At 40.7% G+C, this 20,764-nt stretch overlaps 1 protein-coding gene across 1 annotated transcript; it reads left to right on the top strand.

The window, feature by feature from the left end:
• Nucleotides 1–4,960: 4,960 nt before the first annotated feature.
• Nucleotides 4,961–20,411, top strand: gigyf1 (GRB10 interacting GYF protein 1). Its single transcript, XM_022758387.1, has 23 exons — nt 4,961–4,995; nt 7,201–7,330; nt 7,535–7,630; nt 7,822–7,939; nt 8,532–8,640; nt 9,084–9,283; nt 10,443–10,672; nt 10,816–10,936; nt 11,082–11,267; nt 11,782–11,936; nt 12,122–12,290; nt 12,462–12,713; nt 13,340–13,448; nt 13,653–13,753; nt 13,879–13,952; nt 14,209–14,346; nt 14,594–14,809; nt 14,915–15,132; nt 15,316–15,473; nt 15,662–15,825; nt 16,880–16,924; nt 17,409–17,553; nt 20,277–20,411. The coding sequence occupies exons 1-23, from the start codon at nt 4,961–4,963 to the stop codon at nt 20,342–20,344; spliced, it is 3,237 nt and encodes a 1,078-aa protein (XP_022614108.1). The 3' UTR covers nt 20,345–20,411.
• Nucleotides 20,412–20,764: the final 353 nt, after the last annotated feature.

Here is a 20,764-nt window from a genome sequence, read left to right as displayed (position 1 = left end):
TTACATCGCAATAGCCATAGCTTAACACCGACAGCGAAGTGGAGGTGGTCGTCCGCACATTGGCGGAGCAGGCCGGGGAGTCTGATCCCAACACTCCGCCCCCTCCGCCATCATATCTGGTGTCATTTGAACCTACAAGCCAAGGCCTTTACGATCAACGCATACCTTGTGCTAGGTTAGGTAGCACGCTAGCTAACCCATCTCTGTTATGCAACAGAAATTTGATATTGTGGGTCAAATACTCTTGTAACAGTTGATTTATCTTTCTTTTTCAACAAATCGATTTGCGCTAATTAGCTTGAAATTTGGACAATGTATGCGTTAATGTAGTTCGCAACCACTGGCGGTAGCTAACGTCAACTGTAGCTATTTGTCTATATGTTAGCTTCCTTCACGACCAAACAATTAGCATTGCTTAGTTTGTGAAAGTTGCTAACTGGTTTGTGTGTAAAGTCAAATTAAACGTAGCTTTACAGTCTGCTATCCCGCAGCCTGAAATCCCGTTGTCCCGCCACGTTTTGAAATGCACTACATTTGCAAATATTCAGGTGTACTATACATATCAGTTTTTGCAAGCAGCGTTATTCCTTGTGACCTTGCTTCAGTTTTCTCAGTGCAAAGTTGGCAGACATTAAATATGTTAATTCTTTGCCTGTTGTTGCCTGAAATTAAGTAGCTAAATACTTTAAAGCCAAGATAAATGTAAGCGAGCTAAAGATGTTTAGTATATCCTTTATATTCTTAATTATTGTAGTTTGTTAAATTGTTTTATTCCATTGCTGGGATTTTTCTCACTGTTATTTGCATGATTTGCAATCATGTGTGCTATAATTTGATCCCAGTGTTCTCTTACTTTGCGCCATTTAAACTGATAAATAATTGCAAGAAGCACATGTTTAAAGTCACAATGCTCAGTAATTTACCATTACTTTCAATATGATTACCAGCAGAAGATAATTCACAGATTTGTATGAGACATTCTCATCTGTAGCTTTAAGGAGTGTATCAAACTGGTTGCAATGTGATAATCTCTTCTTCAACCATGGCCTTATTTTCCCAGTTTACCATCACAACCACTGTATTGTGTCATTTAAGTTACCATAGAGGTTAAAATACTTTCAGGTCACACACAAACACACAAACAACTTCATCTACAGCTGATTAACCCAGAAGGAAAGTTAAAAATGTATACTTACACTGCAGTTTGATGTAAATTGGACCTGTCAGCATCCAGTTTTAAATATGTGTATGTTGCAGTATTGTTAGTTGTGCTATTGAATGTCCTTTGAGCTGCTTAGAAGGTAGACTGTTTAAGTACAGTATTGCAATCATATCATACTTGATGTTCTGTAATTACTTAGTGTTCACTAATCACACTGAGGCATAATGAGTTGCAGAAGTTTTAAGTATTTGCAGATAACGGCACAAAATCCACATTATCAATAAAAGGTATTTAAAGCAAACACAAAACAGTTTTGTCATAAAGCATCATCAAAGCATTTATATCCCATGCACAAAAGGGTTGAAGTTGCATATAAATGTATGAATAACCATTATTTCTTAGTTATGTTGAGACAACAAAGAGAAAAGACAAGGAAAACCCAAGTAGAGGATGATATATCAACATTCACAATTTTGAAAAACGAGAATGTTTTTGTTTTTATTCATTTCTGATCTCGATTTAAAAATGTTAAATGCAAACAATGACCCTACAACACTGCAAATATAGCAGAGGGCTTTCCATTTTAGTACACAGGGTTGTGTGAGCAATGCAAAAAAAAAAAAAAAAGTATTAAAAAAAATTTGATAGAGTAAAACAGTCTATTTGCATCATAAGAGACCGCTAACTGTAGTGTGGTACTGTGTTGTAAGCTTGGGCAATGTGGACAAAATATGTCTTCGTATTTTTTTGGCATTTTGACATTGTTGACATTAGATGCCATTTTTAACAGCTCACATCTGAGTGACGTGAGTTATTGGAAATTATGTATTTGTTGTTGGTTTGATCAGTGTAGTTTGAGTCATCGCTAGTCAGATACAGGAGTTGAATGCCATTTCTTTTAGTTATAGTAATGAGCTTTACTAAGGCCAATAAATAAGTTGTAGCTTGTTTTTGCCACTGCCTTCAATCATCAGATGCATAAACATGACATAAGTCTGCATAATTAAAAAGCTGAATCAAATTAAAAATGCTGTTGAGCTGACACGGAAGCACTAGGGCCTTCCATGACACAGCGGCAGGGAGGATCAGAATCAGCACATTTGTAGTCAGGAAAGTTATGTAATCCTTGAAAATAGAAACGTGGATAAAATTAACTATACACTGATATTTGCATTTCTTAAAATTGAAATAGTGTGTAATAAGTGCGTCAATAGAAATTCATATTATGCAGTTTGATTCGGTGCCACACGGTGGTGCCAAAGCATTAGTTACGATAACCTAAAGTCCCGCCCTTCTCATGTAACTAGCCTCTGTTCGGTTAGAATTTCATTCATTCAAAATTATTTTGTAAGCATTCAAAAAGTACAACTCTGAACAGGCTTTGACTTTATGCCTATGTCTAACACTCGTGGTAGAGATATACGATATGAATAAAATCTTCTATTTCTACTTGAATCGAGGTATGTCAACCCACTGATGCAAAAAATCCTGCAAGTCTAATTTATCCCTAAGGAATTCTGCTAATTTACAAAGCTGCACACAGTGGGTTAAAACAGCCAGAGAAAGCTATGACAGAATCACTATAAACAATTTTCTATCATCTCATATTGTGTATCACCGTGTCTAAGTAATGGGATATTTAATTAACTCACAGTGATTGTAATTGGGTACAGCTCATAAAATCTGCTGGCAATGTGTTATTTAAGTCTCCAGAATTTATGGTCCCTTGATATCTTTACATTAATCCTAAGGACAAAGACAGTTCAGTTCATATACATCTGAGCATATGCTTAGTTTGCTAGTTTTATGGTTCACTTATAATTTAGACTATCTTGTGTTGAATTTATAGTGTCAGATTGCTGTTGAAGGTTATTTCATGCAAAATAACTTGCTTAAGAACAAAGAAAAAAAACAATCTTAAGATTTTGTTTGATAAAGGGTATTTTTAATTAAGATTTTACACCCTTTTCCTGCTATTTTTTTTCCTTTGATTAGAATACTATCCACATAAGTCCAGATTGTAACATAAAAAGGCTGAAAACTGAAAAACCCCTGAGCAGACTATTGGTGATAGTCTGAAAAACAGCATAAGGAACATAGTGTCTGAGAAACACAGTGTCAGCGTCGATGATGGCATATCCCCTGCCCTGACAGCATTAAATCACTTCTAGCATTCAGCTAGTCGAGAAGGTGTTGGCCTGGTGCTTGTGCCTTGGAAAGCAGTGCTCAGTTCAAGAGGAAAGTAAAAAGTTTGAAAATAAGGTTTAGGTTAAACATGACCACAATTATCCATCAAAGACATTGGTGTGACACTTACTATTAACTGTACTTGAAGTGATGTGTTGTCATGTGTCATGACAATAGCAAAAAAAGTTATTCAAAATGTATGAACAGAAGGATGTGATATTCATATCATAGGGCCACTGTATGCATGTATTGGCATTAACTGTTGAAAATTAGTTCCCTCGTTATTGGTTTAGTTTCCATGGCATTTTCAGGAACTATCCCCATCCAGCTGCATGCATTTAGAAGCAGCTGGTTCCCAACATCACTGAAATAGACTCCCTACATTTCTGGATGGAAAATCTCCTGTGAGCAGTAGAAACATTGGCCCATGATGGAGCACTAAACTAGAAATAGTTTGCCGTTTCATTTGTTCACCGAAGGAATACCACAGTCGTTTTCTCCCAGCTCAGTGTGCTGTAACAGATTGATCAAATTGGTCCAGTACCTTTCAGTGAGTCCAAGGCACGCTGCCTCGAAAATAGTATGTCAAGGCTACACATCACAAAATCAAATTACATTTCCTTTCCTATAACAGCAGAGGCAGACTGCCAAGCTGTGAAAATGCATCTTACCAGCAGCTAATTTATTAGGTGTCCACTTCTAACATTATTCTTTCCATCTCTCTTTGATTTGTCTGATTTCTCTGGTCCCATCTCTCAAACTCTTTGTTTGTTTTTTTCCCTGTGTTTTTTTTTTTTTTTTTTTTTTTTCCAGTGGTGCAAAGGGAGGAGGACAGGAAATAAAGGAGTTACCTGGAGGGTGTCCGTCAATCCACATTTCAGTTGGAGCGAAAGAAAAAGGCACGGAGGGAGAGAGAGAAAGGAGAAGAGGAGTGCGAGTCGCGTCTGCTCTTGGCAGCTGTTCCAGCAGCCTGATTCATTGTTTTGGCTGTTATTTCGTTCCTGCGTTACCTTTTTTGATGAATCAGTTCATATTTTTAACTTTAATGTGAGATATAACTGCTGTAAAAACAAAAAAAGAAAAAAAGACAAAAAAAGAAAGAAAACATTATTACTAGCAAGAGTGTTTTTATTTTGTTCCATCATTAATTTCCAAGGTTCTTTTTGTTTCTTTTTTTATGTTTAACAACCTTTTTCGGCTGTGAGTAGCAGGAGCTTCCATTCTCCAAACTATTGTCAAACCCCCTTCCTTACCTAGTTTGGACCTGATAACCTGGTATTCCTCAAGCACCTGAAACTGGCAGCTATTCTCTTTGTGTCTGTGTGTTTGGGGAGCTCTGTGACCACAGCTTAAACACCACTCAGCCTTCTAGTCACCTAAGCCTAACTAAACCCAGCCAGCTCTAGCCTGGTCCAGCCCAGTCCAGCCTGCTCCGATCATCTGGACAGGGTAAGGCTTTTGTGGGCATATTTATTCCTCTGCATATACATTTCTACAAGTATTTACAAGTTTGTTTGTTTTTTGTTTTTTTGTTTGTTTGTTTGTTTTTTTAAACTAATAACTATTTTGTTTTTCTCCTCAGATACTCAGTTCTGTGTGGACGTGAGGAATATGACTGCTGAGACTCTTAACTTCGGCCCAGAATGGTAACTTATATTATTTTTTTGTACGTTCAATATGGTTTTGAAATACTACTGAATACATAGAGAAGCAATTCCTGAAGAAAACACTTGTGATTGCTCTCATAACGTCATGTATGGTCTACATACATGCTTTGTTTTAGTGATTTTGGCTTAAACCTAGACATTTTTGGCCTGGTGGTGCCACTGAAGGAGAAGTCAGAGGATAAATCCTGGCTTTTCATTGAGCCCCTGACACCTACAGTATTCACTATGAATTATATGGAACTTTGAAATGAATTTTTGAGTTACCTTTTTGTACCAAATACCATGGAAAAATTGCCCATATTTGTGGAGATTAGAGCTGAAAAGATTAGTTAATCAGTCATTTGACAGAGAATTAGTTTGCAACTATTTTCATGGGCAATAAAATCTGAAATCTTTGCTTTTCAAATGTGAGGACTTGCTGGGTCTCTTTGTGTTATGATAGTGAATTGAATATCTTTGGTTTTTCACTGTTGGTTTGACAATAAGTTATTTGAAGACTAGACTCAAGGAAACATTTTTCTGTTTTTTCTCCCACATCTTGTAAACACAACCATTAACTGACATAAATCATGAGCAGATTAATTAGTTATGGTTATAATCTTTGCATATTTTGTTCTGGACTAAGAGACCAACCAGCATTGCTGCCTTTTAAAAGGGCCCAACAAAAGGGATGAAATGTGTATCAGCAAATTACTATAACTATCTGAATGAAAGTTACAGTAATATTCTTGAGTTCAGTTGGTTGGTATATGTAATTTATTGTTTTCAGTTGTAGTTTTTAGACTTTTGTAATCACCAACTATAACAAAACTGTCAGAATGTAGATTTTGTCATAGTGGTATCCTGTCCATCTCTCTCTGTGCTGTTTCACCTCCTCCTCAGTGAATGTTTGTGTAGCGATTAATGGGGGGGGCTCTCCATCTCTAACAGCCTGTGACTGCTGTGTGCATTCTTGGTGCAGTGCCAGCCTCGCAGAATATTTCTCTCTTTACACATCTGCAGCTGCTTTCCTCTCAATGGCCCTACCAGGCCACTTTTATCCTTGTGCCCTTTTAATATAGCTATAGAGCGGCCAGTGCATGTGCTCACCACAAACAGCTGTCTGGCCAGCATGTTTACAAGTCCTTTAAAGCCTGTTAGCATTACAAAATTATTTAGACCATTTGAGGTTTTGTTGGCAGTAGAGTATGTTAGTCATCATGATGGAACTCAGTGAAAACAATCTGCCACTCATTTAGATTTATGTAACATTTATTAGATCAATCTTTGATCTTCAAGACTCTGACACAGGATCATGAATGTATAGATTTCAGTGTGTTGACGATCCTTTAGATTTTGTGCTTTGTCCTATGAGGGAAGGAAGCTAAATTTGGCTACAAGTGAAGTGGATACAAATATGCAAAAATATTTCTTCGTACCCCACCCACTGGCATGTTTCTTCAGCTCTCCTCTTATTATGCATATTAGTCGCTGCTCCACTTATTTCTATCCTATTTGTTATGCCACATGCTAGCAGCTGGGCTTTCATGATGCTTTCCTTTACCTTTTACACCCTACACCCCACCTCCACATCTCTGAGTTACATATGGTTTTGATGTGGAGCTGAGAGTCAATGACACACTTTGTAGAGGCATGTGAATGGAGCCATTGTTAAACAACAGGCCTTGGAAGCTGGCCTGCTAGTAATAGCTTTTTAAAATGAAATCTTGAGATTGGAAAAGCTAATATATCATCTGTGTTGAGCCAAGTGTATTCAGGAGGACCTGCGTAGGAGGATGGGTGATTTGTTACAGAACATTTAGTAAATTCTTTTTTCCCTGCTGCAAGATGGATGCTATTAGATATTTTTTCTCCAATTCAGATTAAAAGGAATTCTATCATGGTTACACAATCGCGCTCTCGCTTTTTCTGTGCTATGTGCCAGCAGGGGAATTTACAGTTATTTATAAGTGGTATTTCTACAATATATGTCAGCTTAAGTCAGTAGTCAGGAAAAAGTTCTGCAAACATGTGGCTATTTTTCATGTGTTGATACTGTTAAATATTCATACGAATTAGCTGTCTCTAAACATTTCACCCAAGTCCTACTTTTCAAATCCAGCACTGAGATGTCCTGTGGTCTGTCTAAGATTCATGCAAGAAATATTATCCTAATTCTTAAAGACTGCATTCTTTCTCACACAGGCTCCGTGCACTGTCCAGTGGGGGGAGTGTGACGTCCCCCCCTCCTTCCCCCGCCATGCCAAAGTACAAGCTGGCCGAGTACCGCTACGGCCGAGAGGAGATGTTAGCACTTTATATCAAAGACAACAAGGTTAGTGGGAAAACTACTGAATTTCTCTCAGGATTAAAGAGTCACAGAAAGTGAACAAGCATTTTCTAAAAGCTAGCATGAATATTACTTTAAACCTGCATTTACTTTCCTGTCCTCAAAACTGAGAACCTGTTTGTAGGTCAGTCATGGTAAAAGTTTAAAGGTGTTCTTGTCTTCTTAAGTGCCTATTATTGCTGTTTTTAGGTCCCAGAGGACATGCAGGATAAGGAGTTTGCTGCTATTCTGCAAGATGAGCCCATGCAGCCACTGGCACTGGTGCCTCTCACTGAGGAGGAGCAGGTATGCCATAAACACACACTCACAAATACAGCTGTACCTGCTAATATAGAACTGTTTCAGCCCGTCATGTGGTATTTCACTGTGATACAACCTCAACTCGAGAGCGAGCTGTTCTGTTGGTTGACAAATGTGGCTGTGAGCTCACATGCCTCACATTCCTCCCTTTTGCTCTTTCCATTCTCTCTCCGCAGAGGAACTTCTCCATGTCTGTGAACAGTGTGGCGGTGCTGAGGCTCATGGGAAAAGGGGCGGGTGGGGCTGCCCCGGCTGGAGTGGTCCGAGGACGAGGGGCCACACGAGGCGGTCGAGGTAAAAACTAAAGAAAAAAAGTCTCATAAAACCATTAAGAGAAACCGTAACATATAAAGAACAGCACTTATTCAGCCCAAGTGCACTTATGATAAATCCGAAACCTCTTGAGCTGAAACTAACATGAATCCAACAGCAACAGAAATGGTGCCCTAACCCTTGGCTGAAACTACAATGGCTGTTATCCAGGGAAAGTAAAACAGTTTATTCAAGCCAACCACTCAAGTGTTTATTTCCCCCTTTACTTCCACCATCTTGATGCAACACACTTCCTCTTGGCCTGTCTAAATAGTCCTCCTTTTGTGCAGCCACACCTGGCTAAAACCACTGAGCTTATGAACTCACCTTGTGCACACACACATTGCCTCATGCATATGAATAGCCAATGTAAACATGAGCTGTCCGGTTCAAGACAGCCAAGGGAAACAACTGAGAATAATGATACTGTGTGGGTTTCATAATTTGTGTACATGTGTTGGTGTGAGTGCCTGTCTGCAGCTTGAAGGGGATATAAGGTCATTAAAGTGTTAAATTATTTAAAAAAGATGATGATGAAATATAAGCACCCTCTTCTCTCCGTGTAAATAACCAGGACGAGGTCGTGGTGAAGGTGGATTCTACCAAAGAAGTATTGAAGATGTGGAGGTGGGTTTCGGCCGCAGCGTCCGAGAGATACACCGCAGCCAGAGCTGGGATGACAGGTAAGAAAAACCCTTATAACCAAATCTCAACAAGTGTCCTTACAAGGGTGGGCAAGGTCAAATAAATCATGGCTCCAGGTGCGCTATGGTGTAGTAAAAGGGTGTATCATCACTGCTGAGAGGAGCTGTCATCCAGTGCAATAAACTTCATAATCTGCTCTGGTATTTTTGTAGGTTTTTGCTCTCATGCTGTAATTCTCAGTTTGCAGGCGTCCTCTCTTATCTGAACTTAAGTATCTGTCGTATTTCTCTCTTAAGTTTTTTTTTTTTTTTTTTTTTCATGGACCTGGATAAAATGCATGAATTGCTATCTGCCATGGCAAGATGCAAATTTTAGCTGGACATATTTCTCAAGTATAAAAACTAGTTAATGTTTGGGGCTTGTTTTCCTCTGTTTATCACTTAACTGATGTAATTTCTGTCCATTTCCCTCCTTTCCTCAGGGGTGAGCGTCGATTTGAGAAGCCGCTGCGGCGGGAGGTGGTGCGTCCTGGCTTTGAAGAGGCTGGAGGTCCCGGGGGTCCAGGGAGGAAGGAGTACACAAGGGCTGACAGTGATAACTGGCGCACCCTCCGGGAGGAGCAGGAGGAGGACGAGGGGGAGCCGGGCAGCAACTGGAGACTCGCTGGACCCCGCAGGGATGGTATGATAGTACTGCCTCAAACTCTTGTTTGTGTTGAAAATGAAAGCTGTACAAAAAGAGCAAAGGCCTCATGATTTAAGTTCACTTTTAAAATGGGTGATGGGCACTCTGCACACCTTTTTTTTTATATATGATTTTATTCACCAGTGTGAAGGGACTGTAGCTGTTACCTTAGTTTAGCTACAGCTTAGAATCGGTTCATTACACTGGAGGCTTCAATCTGCAGCTAATTTTAGAGTGTTTGTGCTTTCAGAAGAGAGTACATTTAAGCTGAACTTCTGCTAAACTGGAAATTCCTGTAGCATGTTACTCAACACAGATGATTCAATCAGCATTGAATGCTACATAATAATGGTCCATCCTGTACATTCTTTGTGATGTTCTAATGCTATGATTTTATTTTATTTCACTTAACAATTGGATAAAATGTAAAAAAGAAAAAAAGTATTTGAATTTAGGATTCAGAAGTCAGAAAATTGCAGTAATATGAAAGAACACAACGTTTTAACTTTTATAGACTTTTTACTTATTGATTAAAATGTCTTACATTAAATATTATTATATCTACTATAATGTATTTTCAAACAGCTTGCCCATACTATAACAATGGAAAAAGAACTTGGAATTGAAATTCTCTTCTCTTGCATTGTACAGCTTCAGGTGACTGATATGATTCATATGTATAATAATACAATATAATGTCTTTTTAGTATAAGCATACATTACTACATTAGACGTGGAGTGCACCAGCTAATACACAATCCCTGTAAACTGTCCTGTTTTGTATTCAGCTAGGTTTTAAAGAAGTATAAAGGCAGTGACAACTGAAATGAGTATAATTACATTTGGTTCATACTTAGGTTAGAGTGGTCCTTGTAACACCATACATGGTGAAAGCTGATAATGGTTTTAAATATTAAAGTGGCCTGAGTAGCAGTGATTTGTATTACTACATTACACTGTTTACACTCTGTTCCATTAAACTTCTGTTAAACAATGTGTGAGCAGGTCTGATTTAAACAGTGGATATACTGACATCTAGTGGCAGTGAAGTGATTTCTCAGCAGGGTTTTGGCTGAAACATATTTTTGATGACTCCTCTGATTATTGCTTTTCATAGTATCTTCACTGACGGTAGTCAATGTCTTCTCTTTGTCAGATGGTGGTCCTCGCTCAGCAGGCTGGCGGGACCACGGCGCTCCAGGCGAGAGTCGCCGGAGGAAGTTTGATTTTGACTTCCGGGACTCGGAAGGTCACGGTGGTGGCCGCCGGCGTGCAGGCAGTGAAGGACTAGAGGACGATAGGGACGGCCTGCCTGAGTGGTGTACAGATGAGGAAGACGGGGAGATGGGCACGTTTGACTCCTCTGGAGCTTTCATGCCTATGAAGGTGTGTACTGTTTATTTATTTATTTATTTATAGAAACTCTGTTAGAAGGAGAAGAGGAAGTTATATATTCAGCCTCTCGATATGATTTAACATGCTCTCGTTAAGTCCCCTGTTCTCAAGTTCCCCATGTCTTCCTGTTTTAGAAGAGTGGCAAGGAGACAATCCTGGAGGAGGAGTTGGAGTTTAAGGGGATAGAGGAGGAGGAAGAGGAGGAGAGCTTCGCTGACATCGAGAGGAACAGTGCTGATGGAGACAAAGAGAAAGGTGAGGAAATATTTTTCTTTATTTGATTTAGAATGTGTTTGCAGCTTGTTCCATACAATTATACTTAGTTTGTCACCAGCCCAGGAGTGATTAAAAACAACTTTTGCCATTTATTTAAATTTTTTTCTTTCCTGTCACCTCACAGAGAGTAAAGACACCAGCTCTGCTGTGGTTGATGGTGAGGCAAAGCCAGCATCACCTTCCTCTTCTCCTCCGACACACTGTACCCCTCCATCCCTGGAGCCCCAGCCCAGCAATGCAGGCCCGGTGGTGGATAGCGCTCAGCTGAGCAACAGTCTCCCTGTGAAGGCCAACAGCACGCCAAGTGAAGGTATGTCTAGTTCCAAATCTCCCTCTACTTTCCTGTGCTGAATGTAGTTTTAAGTGCTACTGACACAAAGATTTGGTCCGCAGCAGTACCATGTATCGCCTATGTATGTTTTTCATAAATGTAGGCAATTTCAGTTTTATCTGGGCTATATTTATTGTACATATACTTGAGTCTGACTGGACGGATTCTGTTACTTTAGAGTTTGTATGCTCTTATCTTCAGCCTTTTTCGTCTCAGTACTGTGTGTGTGCCTGTGTGTGCGTGTGTGTGTGTCAGAGAGAGGAAATTCAGCCACATGGATATTTTAGTTTGATATACAATATGTTTAGCCCCAGTCATTTAATATCTTGTTTACTGAACCCGCTGTTCCTGCTGTATCAGATACAGAGCCAGTAGGTGGCTTTACCCCCACCCCCCCACCCCACATCCAACATCACCATACCATTAATAGAAATACTAAAAATAGGACCCATTGTTTTACTAATGTTTGTTCTTGGTGTTGTTTTTGTGTCAGACATGGCTCCGACAGGGGGCTCCAAGTCCCAGCTGAGCCCCAGTGCCGCCACTTCTTCCAGTCTGCCTCCCCCACCCCCTTCCTCTACTGCTTCTCTCCTCCCTCCATCTGGAGGAGACATCGAGGACGATGAAGGCATGAAGCACCTGCAGCAGGTAGGAACAACAGGAGGCACATTTCAAGCAACTGTCTCAGAAATATTATTTAATCATAATGAAAACTGCATTAAACACAGCTGAACAATCTCTTCTACTGATTTATTTTATTTTTTTTTTACATGATATTCTTGGGTCATTACGTTGAATATACATTGAGTCTGTGTATGTGTGTGTTTGTGTAGGAGGCAGAGAAGATGGTGGCATCACTGCAGGACACCTCTTTGGAGGAGGAGTGTTTCACTCAGGCTCTGCAGCAGCAGCAGGAGAGCAGGAACACAGCAGCCGCTCTGCCGCTGTCTCATGAGGCCGCCATGAAGTGGTTCTACAAGGACCCACAGGGAGAGATCCAGGGTACATTCACACACTTGGGAATTTACAGCCACTTGAACACATATGAATATTGCTTCACTGGATCACAGCACTAAATTGTCTGGAAACATTTAAATGAGGTACACAAAGTCAGGCACATTACCACAGGGTTTGCATTGTAAACTCATCTCTGTCTCTCCCACCCACTACCAGGGCCCTTCACCACAGTGGAGATGTGCGAGTGGTTCCAGGCTGGCTACTTCACCATGACCCTGCTGGTGAAGCGGGGCTGTGACGAGGGCTTTCAGCCCCTGGGGGACGTCATCAAGATGTGGGGCCGCGTGCCCTTCGCCCCAGGGCCCTCCCCGCCGCCCCTGCTGGTGAGACAGCCACCACCAACGCAGCGCCCGCAGCCCAACCGGGGGCCCGCCGGGACTGTGAGTCAGAGCTCAGCCAACGTAGAGGATGGGGAGGGGAGGATGCAGAGGAGAGGGAAGATTGATAGACAGGTTATGGTAATAGAAAATTAATTAATACAAATTAATTCAAATAAAGTTTAAGTCACATTAGGGGTTTTTTATTTCAGAGTTTCTGAAATTAACCCCACAAAACAAAACATGCTTCTGTCATTTTAATTGTGTTACACTTCATTTCTGGATTACTTTCTTATAGTCTGTGCAGTGGGGAAGATTCAATAATCTGACCTCAGTCAAACAAATGACATTTTACAATGCCCTCCAGTTATAATCACTGGCTGCATGTAAGCTTCAAATTGTTGGAGAAGAACAGGGCAGGCTCCATACCATACATAACACTACAAGTATGGTCAGGTACCCCTGTTTCCCTGGTACTCTTTTTCCTAATGTGGAAACCCAGACTAGTCTGACAAGTCTGGTTAAAAAGAAAGGATAATCCCCTGTTAAATGGTGGTATCAGTGGGGTCCAAAAGTCCCACTGTATAAATGCCATTGTAAAAACCTCAAGCAGTGCTTTCTGTGACTTGGCCGACTATTTATGTGATAACTGTCTTTGGTGTCCTGAGTTTGAAGATGCATTGTACTGACTGGTGATCTCTCTCTCCCTCTCTCTCCTTTTTCAGGGAAACCTGGACCAGGAGCGCCTGAAAAAGCAACAGGAGCTGGCAACAGCAGCTCTTTATCAGCAGCTCCAACAGCAGCAGCTATTCCAGCTCATTAACAGGTGGGCCTATGGGGCTTGTGATGGTTTGTCCTGACATGTCTGGACTGGTTTACATTAATTTGTTTGTGTCCTAGTTTCTGATTTATTATAACTTTTTGACTTAAATTTTCATGTCGGAATTTTGTGTTTGTGTTTTTGTGTGTGTGTGTGTGTGTGTGTGTGTGTGTGTGTGTGTGTGTGTGTGTGTGTGTGTGTGTTTTCCAGGTGCAGTGAGCAGGGTATGATGCCTTCGATGAACAGATCGATGTCAGTGCCAGATACAGGGTCCATGTGGGACATGCATACCTCAGCTTCACAGCCGTCAGGTACTTTTCTAGCCTCAAGCTGCTTACACATATACTGTATACACACATTTACACATGCATTAAAAACACATGAATAGACAGTATATCATGTGTGGCTAAAAAAATCCAATTCAATTTCCCTGTAGGCGGTGAAGCCAGTCTTTGGGACATAACAATGAATCCTTCTACTCAGGGTCCAACTCTCGAACAGCTTCAAAAGGTGAGTAAAGTCGAGAGCATTTCAAGCGATGAACACAATGCATTTGTAGCATGTATAGCATTTTACATTGTTGGTCATGTCAGTTTCATTGTATTTCACTGTCAACAGAAACATTTCAACTGAAACGAGTAAAAGCAACTGTTTTTGCTGCATATAAAAAAAATTGAGATTATAAGTGCTGCTAGCTGCTCACTGTAATCTCAGTTTGTGCCTGTTATCCTGTGTGACTGTTGCTCTTTGTTTGTTTCCCCTTTAGCTCCAGCAGGAGAGGCGAGACGCTGAACTCAGGGCGAAGCGTGAGGAGGAGGAGCAGCGTAAGAGGAGGGAAGAGAAGAGGAGGCAACAGGAGGAGCAGAAGAGGAGGGAGGAGGAGGAGCTCTTCAGACGCAAGCAGGTGAGATGAAGGAAGGAGATTTTTCCATCCTCCCCTTTACTTTAGATTTAATCATAACAGCCAATAATACCCTCAAATCCCTGAAAAAAAAACCCTCAGCCCTCTGTTTTGAAACAATAGTGTGTTGACGTATTGCTTTAACTAAATCAGCGAGGTTAACTTGAAAACGGTGGCTTTCAATGCAGTTTACCAAGTAATAAAAGGACTGTAGCTATTAACTGTTGACATCTCTCATATCCTCCTATAGTGTCGTCAGCAGCAGGAATTGATCATGAAGTTGCTGCAGCAGGCCCCCCAGCAGCAGGGTCCTGGGGCAGGCGGCTCAGGCTGGAGTGGGGGTCCCTCCTCGGGGCTCACCAAAGCAGGAAAGTCCCCAGCTCTGGCTCTGATGGAAATGCAGCAGGAGGCAGAGAGGCTCCTGAAGCAGCAACAGCAACAGAGAGCCCAGCAACAGAGGGACCGCGTGAGTTTCATACTGGGATAATGTTAGCATGTTGTTGGGAATGCTGATCGAAAATCCGATATTTTTGGTCATAATAATCAGTCTGATTTATCTCTGTGTTTCCAGCACCCAGGCATGTCGATGGGGAGCTCCTCCATGGGAGGGCAGTGGGTGGAGGGTGTTGGCATGTGGGGTGGACCTGGAGGAATGGAGGGTAAAAGCGGCAGTGGAGGCTCTTCAGGCAGCATGGGCATGTGGGACGAGGCTGTGAAGAACCAGGCCAGCCTGCGTGGCAACAGCAACAACATGGGACTGAAAAACAGCCGCAGCAGCCCGTCACTCAGGTACATATAGGATTGAATAAACTAAAATGCACTGTTGAATGACTCAATAAAACTCAGTGAAGCTCAAAATAGTGTAGATACCTTTTTTTTTTTTTTACAGTGGCATATAACATTGCAGAATTAATGTATGTTTTTCAGTTGGTCTGTAATAAATATGCTTTCATTCCTGTATGTCCTCTGCAGTGATCAGTACATGATGCGTCGTAAGCGGACAGAAGAGGAGGAGAAGCTGCTGAAGCTGCTGCAGGGCATGAAGCCTCAGGATGGCTTCACCACCTGGTGTGAACAGATGCTGCACGCTCTGAACACCTCTGCCAACAACTCCTCCTCCTCTCTGGATGGTAGGCTGCTCAGCTTTTATGTATTTAGCAGTGTCAAGGGTGAGGGAAGTTCAACCTAGATAGTGAATTGCTATGTGTTAAATAAAGCACGTTTAGTATTTATGTGTGTATATATAAATGAATTAACCTCAACCTTTGTCCCCACAGCAGCATTGCTAAAGATTTAAACTGTGTCTGTCTTTATTTAGTTGCCACAATTGTGGCATACCTGAAGGAGGTGGAGTCTCCCTATGCAGTGCTGGACTTCATCCGGTCCTACCTTGGGGACACAGTGGAAGCCAAAGAGTTCGCCAAACAGTTTCTGGAGCGACGTGCCAAACAGAAAGCCAACCAACAGAGACAGCAGCAGCAGGTAGGCCTGAGCTCAAAAGGTTTTAAGTCAAGAACAGCAAATGTCAGAAACAACCTGTTGAGGCACTGCCATCAGTTCAGAATCCAAAACTAAAAAAGAGAAAAACTTTGACTTTTCTCTGTGTTAGGCTACATCCACACTAATACGCTTTCATTTTAAATTAAAAATGATTTCTGTCCATATTAAAATGCATGAAAACACATATCACATGAACATTCACATTCGCTGGGCATGTGCTTGCTGGTGTAAACAACAAGCTGATTGTCTGTTCTGCAGTTGATTAGTAGCAGAAAATACATATTAACAGCAAAGGCAGCTGTAACATTATAAAATTCAAGAGTAAACTGCACAGCAGCTGCTAGCAAAGACAACTAGGTCAGCATCACTTAATTTGTTATCCATGTTGCATTCACCACTAGTAGTCGTGACAGTCATTTCCAAAACGCTCAGTTTTTGCCTGTTCAAACTAAAACACAACCCCAGAGTTTTCAAACTAAAATGGGTCCAGCAACGTTTCCAAAAGTCTGTTTTATGGGCTCAGACAGTTAACATGTCTTCTGATGGCTGGTGTAAGAGCATAGTGACTAAATATCTGACCTTCATTGGACCTGACCTTCATGGTTTCATTGGAAACTAAAAATTACGCCATTTACTGAGTGCACAGTATCAAATGTTACTTTTTTCTTTTTTTAAGTTTTTAATGTCAGTTATTTTAATTTGTGCTACAGACTTTTTTTAGTTTTATTGAATGAAGGTTTATGGTGGCAGCTATTAAACTGGTGCGAAAGTTACAAATGAATGAATGAATGCAGAAGCAAGATTACTGTCCGTGTTTAGTAGATTTTGATTTACAGATTTAGAGAATGTCCCTGTTATATTTTGTGTTGAATGAAGTGATATGTATGGATGTTGATTTGACATGAGAGACAGTTGTGTAATACTCTGCTGTAATGACACATGATTGTAAATACTACTTAGCTTACAGTTACAACAATAGAAACCGTTGAGTGTGACCTGTATGAATTCACCCCCCTCCTCTTCTTTATTGCCCTAGTTATCAAAGGAAGTGGCTGGATTGAACATGAACTTCCCTCTGCAGGTAATCGCAAATATGTCTGTATACTGTACATAAACACAGATGGCATTAGAGTTGTGGGGAGAAGAAAGTGGTTGTTGTTGTTGATGTTGTGTTTGTTGTTTCCTGCTGTTATACAACAAACCTGACATGTTTTTTAACAGTAATACCTAATGAATGTTGCATAGTATGTGACCTAAAGGCTGCTACAGACTAGCAAACAGTTGTTGCTGCCAGGTGCTGCTCTTTGTTCAGTAGACAAACAAGGCTGAGTTGATTTTACTTTTAACTCTCAGGCGCATTGTCACAGTTTGTAATTTACTTCAAGCCTAGTCTAATCTCTATAGCATGGAATATGAAATCTTATGAGGCAAGAAAATTAAGTTAGTTTTCATTTCAGCAATTATCTTTGGCTTTGTAGTGTTGATTAATCTGTTTAATTCTAATTCTGGCTAATTCCCCTCCTCTCCTCTCCTCTCCTCTCCTCTCCTCTCTTCTCTTCTCTTAGGACTCAATGCGAGGTATGAATCCAAGCACCCTGCAGTCCATGTTTCAAGCCAACCACATGGGCAAGGCTGGTCTCTATGACAACCAGGGGGGGAAGATGAAAAAGAAACAGCCCATGATGCTGCACTCTGACCCCAGCATCTTAGGTAAGTGACCTCACTATAAATTAAATGAATCTTCTTCTTGATTTGATTCATCTGTAAATGCTCAGAATCTATAAATAGCTTGTTTTAAATATCTTGACCAGAGATTATATAAAACACAACCTGTCAACAAAAACACCAGCTACACAATCCCACATCAAAGTTAGACTTTATACAAAACAAGATAAAACGGAAAATGTAATTATCAGCAGGAATCAAATGGAATCGATCAAAGGCGAAAAAGGACGAAGTGCAGGCTTCTGAAGCAGCAGCAGAAAGTATTACACCACCCTGATGACTTATTTACACACGCTCGGCTTGACGCTCACTTTTTTTTCCCAAGGAGCACATGTGATCCTTAGTTGAAAAATTTTTCAGGGGCGCAATGAAAATATATCAAATAATGTGTTTTTCCTTAATGAAGGGATAGAAGGAGACATCCACAAACAAAATTATTTAATTTATTCAAATAAAAAAATGACATAAGTTTTTAACCTCTTCGCCCAATGGACCCAGTACCGGGTCCAGCAGAGCGGTGCAATATATAATTGCTTATAAAAAGTTGATAGAACGCTGTGGTGGTCTCTTTTTTTTTAATGCTTCTATAAGACAAGACTTTAATGCTACCATAAACAGTCCAAGTGTATTTAGTCCAAAGAATGTTTGTTTGGCAATAATTTCAATATCTCTGTTTCAAAATAAGACCCCTATCAATGTAAACAGACAGTTGAAATGAAATGCAACAGTACATGTAATCCGCTTGCTCCATCCCACCATGCTGGGTGGCGTATGAAACTAAAGAAGCTACTCTTTCCATTGATAGCAAGATTAGCGTAGCCTGAGCTAACCAGCTCATGTCAGCCCCGAAGCAGACACGTGACCAAACTTCTCATTTTACAGTCCACATGTCAAAGTTTGGGTTTATGGCTAAATATTCCATCATATCCCAAAGCGGTTCTAATCAAAAGCAACAGATATTGTTTCCTTACCCTTTCCTGATCATTTTGAGTCTATCCTTACGATTTTCCGGTCAAGTTGGCCGAGATGGGAGCCTGAATAGCAGAGACTGAGCCACAAGCCTGAATTTCGTCTTTTGTTGCCATCAATACTTTTATTGTATTTTGAACTTTGTATATAGTATGTTATATGTTTATATTTCACTTTTAAAATGTCTATGAAGTAGAATCAACCTAATATAGCAATTTAGATACCCTGGAAGAGATTCAGAGGCAATATGGAGACAAAATTATACAATTTAGTTTTACACACGTTAATGAAGTGGCTCAGGGTTGTATTGTGTGCACATAGCCTCCTGTAGTGGAAATCATTAGTAGTTTGTAGCCAGATGTCATGTCAAGAGGTAAAAAAATGGAGAGTCCACCTGGCATGTGCTTGGTGGTATTCTACCTATATTGTTACAGTTGTAGTTAAGAAGTTGCTGAATGGAATCAGTGGCATCCCAGTGCATGGGACCAATGTTATCATGGTGTTATCCACTGTTTAATTAAAATAAATTCTAGATGAGGGAAGAAAAAAAAATCTTTATCACAATTTACTCAGCTATAGTAACAGTCACAATGTTACTTACACGTGGAATAAATTCTCTGAGCTCATTCCTATCCATAGTGACCAGAGCTCTTGCAAATGGACCTGATAGTTGTGAAGCTATTCTTGATCTATTTTGGGTACGTCTGTCTAGGCGAGGCATACCAGCCAGCATCCCTAGGGCTTAACAGGTTAAATTGTTTCTTATTATTTAATAGTTATGTAATTTATGCTTTAAACTGCATAAAGAGTGAAAATGGTATGCACACTTGCTCACACATTGGTTTGGAGCAGTGACATGACATTGTTTTGTTATCAACCTTTTGTTGACAAAAAAGAAAGAGGCTACTAGGTCTGAATTTTGTAATATTTTTTTATTTGCACACATGCTCCTAAATATATTTTACAGTTTGCGTCTATTTTTAGTCCCAAATGTGAGTGGAACGTCACATTGTCTGTCGAGCCCTGCCACTCCAGGTGGCGAGTAGGATGTGCTCATTGGGTTGGCTTATGTCTGAAGTTTATTTATGTACCCATGAGCTATGTGGAGCATAAACACCGAGATGGGATCTGGCTCATCCCTGAGGTAGATGGAAGCAGGTGGCCAAGCAAATGTGATAGAGGTAAAAAAAAAAAAAAAAAAAATGGCTATTAGAATCACAGGTATAGATGCAGCCATATTATTCAGATTTAAAAATGAGGGGAAAAGTGTCTGCAGACTGAGTTTTACAAGCTCCTCAGTTATTTACACTTAAAAAAGCCTGGGGACAGTCGTTCTGGCAGGAATGTATTGGAATTGCATAATCTGATAATCGGTACATACACGGAGCTTGTAATATTCAATGTGCACATTACCCCTCATTCTTCATTGTAAAACACTGATCTTGTCCAGTACATTTTCTTTACTTAGCTTAAATTTGTGTACTAATTGTGTACTTTCTGCTTTTTTGTGATGGTTTCTGTCTCATAGAGCTTCTCCAAACATTTAGAAATACTGTTTAACTTTTCCAGAACTGAAGGGCTCCTCCTAAATTGAGACCATCAGATAGTTTCTGGATTGCAGATTTGTCTCCTGCCTGCACTGTCTAAGCCAGCCCTTTAAACTCCCCCATGTCCCATCCTCCTCTGATCTCACTTTGCTCTCTCTGTCTCCTCTCTCTGCCCTCCCCTCCTCCCTGCAGGGTACTCATTCCACAACACGGGCGAGTGTCTGAGCCTGAATGAGATGGAGATGGTGGAGGATTACTGATGTGACGCAGCGCAGCAGCAATAGCTACCTGAGGCCTTCTGTCTTTTAATCAGACAAACCTGATGACGAATGTGCACTGCTGGGGGAACCGGGGGTGGGGGTAGGAAGGGAGCGCGCATGAGGGGAGGTGCAGGGTGGAGGCGCCTGGATCTGCGCCTGCCACTCGTTCCTTCCCTCTGGAGAGAAAAAAAGGGCTCCCTGCTGCACCAGTTGATCACTTGAGCAGGGGAGAAGGGGGTGAGGAGGGGTGAGGTTAAAAGGAAGATGGGTATCCTCTGGCACTCAAAAGATTAAGCACCTTATACTGAACTAATGCACTTTATTGAGAGGGGATTTGAATAGTTTTTTTTTTTTTTTCGTGTATGTATGTATGTGTGAGTGTTTGGAATCAGTGTGCACACAGTGTGTGTACATACACAT

The sequence above is a fragment of the Seriola dumerili genome, unplaced genomic scaffold, assembly GCF_002260705.1.
Source record: "Seriola dumerili isolate Sdu_G_001 unplaced genomic scaffold, Sdu_1.0 BDQW01000295.1, whole genome shotgun sequence".
In the NCBI taxonomy this organism is placed as follows: Eukaryota; Metazoa; Chordata; class Actinopteri; order Carangiformes; family Carangidae; genus Seriola; species Seriola dumerili.
Note: the sequence above shows the minus strand (reverse complement) of the source record. Positions and strands in the feature narration are given on the sequence as shown.

Coding starts and splice junctions, on each gene's coding strand:
- gigyf1 (XM_022758387.1), top strand. CDS start 4,961: ATGACTGCTGAGACTCTTAACTTCGGCCCAGAATG. Junction 12,291..12,461: donor CCCACAGGGAGAGATCCAGG/GTACATTCACAC, acceptor ACCCACTACCAG/GGCCCTTCACCACAGTGGAG. Junction 14,810..14,914: donor CCCAGCAACAGAGGGACCGC/GTGAGTTTCATA, acceptor CTGTGTTTCCAG/CACCCAGGCATGTCGATGGG.